The sequence below is a fragment of the Brachycentrus maculatus genome, unplaced genomic scaffold (assembly GCF_059751285.1).
Source record: "Brachycentrus maculatus isolate JH-2025_06_01 unplaced genomic scaffold, ASM5975128v1 h1tg001944l, whole genome shotgun sequence".
NCBI classification, from domain to species: domain Eukaryota; kingdom Metazoa; phylum Arthropoda; class Insecta; order Trichoptera; family Brachycentridae; genus Brachycentrus; species Brachycentrus maculatus.
In genome coordinates, this window is record NW_028282505.1 from 14,645 (window position 1) to 18,922 (window position 4,278).

Genomic DNA, 4,278 nt, shown 5'->3' on the forward strand with positions numbered 1-4,278 from the left:
ATACGCGCATATAACACAAAAATAAATATTCTCAATAAAGGTGTGCTAAGTGCATAAATTTATTTTCATTACAAAAAAGATCAACGAGGCAGCAACAGCTAATTCATTATTTTGTTATTGGACAAGGCTCGACTTCAAATTTAAATAGCCCCAAATTGGATATAATTTAAAAATATTTAAATATTGAAATGTCCTCAGGAGTGAGCATTGAAGGAGAAAGATAGTCTGGGAAAGATGTTAGATCAGCCAATGGTACATGATAGACTCATTTTAGTGCGTGCAGCAATGTCCGTTGCCAATATTGTCAGGTCCTCCCTGGGTCCTCAAGGCCTTGACAAAATGATCGTCGATTAAGTCGGAGAAGTCTGCATCACAAACGATGGTACATTCTTTTGTTATTCTCAGGTGCAACCATTCTCAAAAAATTGTAAGTTGAGCATCCCACAGCTAACTTACTCGTGCAGCTGGCTCAATTGCAGGACTCCGAAGTCGGAGATGGAACAACCTCAGTGGTGATCTTGGCTGCGGAACTCTTGAAGAGAGCTAATGAGCTGATCAAGATGAAAGTGCACCCGACCAACATCATCGCCGGGTACAAAATCGCAGCGAGAGAGGCCTGCAGATACATTGAAGATAAACTGGCAGTCACAGTGGATAGCTTAGGAGAAGAGGCGCTGCTGAACTGCGCCAAGACTTCGATGTCAAGCAAGATTATAAACTCCGATCCCACATTCTTCGCGAACTTGGTTGTTGATGCGATAAAGTCCATCAAGCAAGACACTATATTTGGATCAAAATATGCCATAAAATCCATTAACATCCTGAAGGCCCACGGTCAAAGTTCCACTGAAAGTCAACTGATCAGGGGCTATGCGATTCAGACAGTCAAAGCCCACCAGCAAATGCCATCATACCTGAAAGGAGCCAAGATTGCATGCGTTGACTTCAATCTCAATAAGTTTCGACTCCAAATGGGAGTCCAAGTCTTGGTTGATGACCCTAAGAATCTTGAGAAGATTAGGCAAAAGGAATGCGATGTGTTGAGGAGCAGAGTTAAAAAAATACTAGACGCAGGAGCAAATGTGATCCTCACTAAAATGGGCATCGATGACCTCGCTTCCAAATATATGGTCGAGGCCGGCTGCATCGGATTAAGAAGAGTCGATAAAGGAGATCTCCATAGAATTGCCAAACTCACCGGCGCAACAGTTATTTCTACAATGGCAACTCCTGAAGGAGAAGAAGTGTTCGATCCATCTTATCTCGGCGAATGTGACGAAGTTTGTGAAGAAGCTGTCGGTGACAATGATTTCGTGTTCTTCAAGGGATGCAAAAAATCTAGCGCCTGCACAATCATTTTAAGAGGGGCTAACGAGTACATGCTTGACGAAGTAGAGAGGTATTTAGTTCTTAATATTCAGGTCAATCCACGACTCTATCTGCGTGGCCAAGAGGACTCTCGAATCAGGGCAAGTTATTGCTGGAGGAGGTGCAGTTGATGTTGCTCTGAGCATTCACTTAGATGAATTCTGCAAACAGTACGCATCCAAAGAACAAATTGCTATTTCATAATTCAGTGAAGCGTTGAACATTATCCCTAAAACTTTGGCTGTTAATGCTGCCAAAGATGCAACTGAACTCATCTCAAAACTGAGAGCACTGCACACAGCTTCGCAGAAGGATGGAGAACTTGATCCAAAGAAGGCTGATTTAAAATATTGCGGATTGGACCTCACAAACGGAAAGCCAAGAAACAACATCAAGGCTGGAGTTTTAGAACCCATGATTTCTAAGATAAACTCAATCCGATTTGCAACAGAGGCTGCTATTACAATTCTCAGAATTGACGATATGATTAAACTAGCGCCCGAAAAAAGAGAAGAAATGCCCCACCATTGAAATGATTGAGTTGGTGATAAATTAGCATATTATTTATGTATCATGCTTCATATGTATATGTATATTTAATGCAGAACATTTATAACTTGAACAAGAACATCGAATATCATTACGACTTTTCATAATTTTTGGAGATGAAGGATTTGTCGATCATCCTGCCCATTTTGTTCAATTTTTCGAGTTTGGCAATATCATACAACCTCTCATTGTCGCAGTAGATGCTCTCTTTTAGATCTCCATCCCCGCCAATGATGCTTTCAGCCACAATTTTAAAGCTTCCTTCTTGGAAAGTCGACTCCAAACATTCCGCATTCAAGAATTGAGACTGCAATACTGCCGCGCTATTATTCCACATGGGATTGCTATTTGAAAGAAGCTGATTTAGTAGACCTGTTTTCGGTTTGCCAAGTTCTGGGAACACTCCGCCGAAATTATAAGTACTGGCTATGGGCATCGAGCTGTTAGCGCCCTCGAACAACACTGATTGAGTATTGATGCCAAAATTTTCACATTCAGCTCCTATTGTGTCCGAATGACCTTCATTCTCACAGTAGTTCTATTGATGGATGGACTCCTTGACATCGGCGCTGCCCAGTTGCCCAAGCAGTTTATTGTTTCTGGCGCTCAAAAATGGCATGTTCCATTGGTTTTACTTGACAGAATTCAAGGAGCTATCGTAGCATTGAGTGGTCTTCGTGCTGCTGCTGTTTTTATTACTGTTTACCGCAAGATGGTAACTACTGTTCAAGCTGGTTTTCTATCGACTATCCTTCACATCGTCTCCCTCTTTAAGGCCATTATTGTGTGAGGAACTTGCCGTGACAATAGAGTACTGAGGAGTAATAGACAACTTCAAATTTTTTGAGCCCACAATCGACTGTTTAATGTAGCTCGCGTTGATTGCACCAAAGTTTGATACACTCTTACTTTGGTTTTATTCTTTTCCGCGAGATCTGTTGTTTGGTGGAAGACTCATTGAAGCGTAAATTTATGGGTTTGATGTTGTGGGCTTATTCGGTGACCTCCTTGATTAAATTTTGAAACCATTAGGGGATTGAAGCCTAAACTCCGAGGGAACAGCATCATGATTGTAGGCTTTGAGCTGGGTTGGGCCACTGTTCAGGCAGAAATCTATGTCATTTCTCAGGAGGCTCGATGACCTCATCGCCGGATTTGAGTAAATCCACTTTATTCGGCTGTCATAGCGTGGAAGGTTGTTCCGATGCGAATTAATAGGAGCCTGCTCGAATTTGATTGATGAGTGGATACTTTATTGGCGGTTTTTGTTCATACTGTTCGTGCGCAATTTGGTTGGAGTCGTAATCATACTCTTTTGAATGCTTCTCGGCTGGGATTGCTTCAGATGATTGATAACTTCGATTTTATGGCTTTCACTGAGATGAAACTATTTGATGAATTCTTTAATGAGAGCTTGAAAGAGACTGTAGGTTAGATTTGGGACCCGCACTATCTTTTCCCGCAGCATTGCCAGCAGAGGTCTTTCAGATTACTTCAATAGAGGTAGGATCATGCCTATCACTCTCAAAACTATGAAGTCAGGTTTATGTGTGAACAAATTAGGACGAGTGCTCGTACGATAGAGGGAGTTATTAATTGAACGAGTCAGAGAATTGTTCATGCCTACCTGGCTTCTCATAGTTGTGCCAACACGGCATTGACCAAACTTGTTGATCCCGCACTGACTGAGGCTCACAAGTTCGAATATATCTTATTGCTTCGCATTGCTTTTATACAGTAGCTCCTGAAATCCGAGCAGGGATTGTGTGATTAAGTAGAGAGCTTAGCTGATCGATATATCTTTCAATTATAATAACGTCAGTTGAATAGGTTCCACTTACACGTGATAAATTTTTGTAATTTAAAAATCCTGTCTAACTTCCACCTTTGAGCTGTACGCTCCAGCCTTGCGAATAGGCATGGAAGAGCGTTTTCGCCACTCCAGAGTCTTTAAGAGTTCTCGTTCCTGCTCTTTGGATTTTACGACAAAGTATTAGAGTGGCCAAGCTTCGTTATTGCATTTTAGGTTCATGGGATACCCATTGACTAATGTTTGAGCCATGCACATAGGGTGGACTGGGACAGTTTGGAGGTTGCTCGAAGGTCGGCTAATCGAAGAAGCAGGCTCCTTCCAATTCACATAATTTTGAATGAGTTGTGACATTTTACTGATAAATAATAATAAAATTATTAAAGCTTACGATTTAATTTTAATTCCAGGATTATTAAAATGAGCGCATAAACTAATTATACTCGATAACGACTCCATTCGCCATCAGTATCGACTTTTCCCGATACCGACCCAATACCATAACGATTCGATTTGATTAATTGATCATATGTCTAAAAAGTTTATAATCA

The 4,278-nt window shown here is 41.2% G+C and overlaps 1 protein-coding gene across 1 annotated transcript; it reads left to right on the top strand.

Moving 5' to 3' along the window:
• The first annotated feature begins 417 nt into the window (after positions 1 to 417).
• Positions 418 to 1,903, top strand: LOC148298497 (T-complex protein 1 subunit alpha-like). The gene is given in 2 exon segments (XM_088276835.1): positions 418 to 1,391; positions 1,426 to 1,903. Coding segments are annotated over 2 exon segments (1,305 nt in total). The 5' UTR covers positions 418 to 560; the 3' UTR covers positions 1,900 to 1,903.
• The last annotated feature ends 2,375 nt before the right edge of the window (positions 1,904 to 4,278 follow it).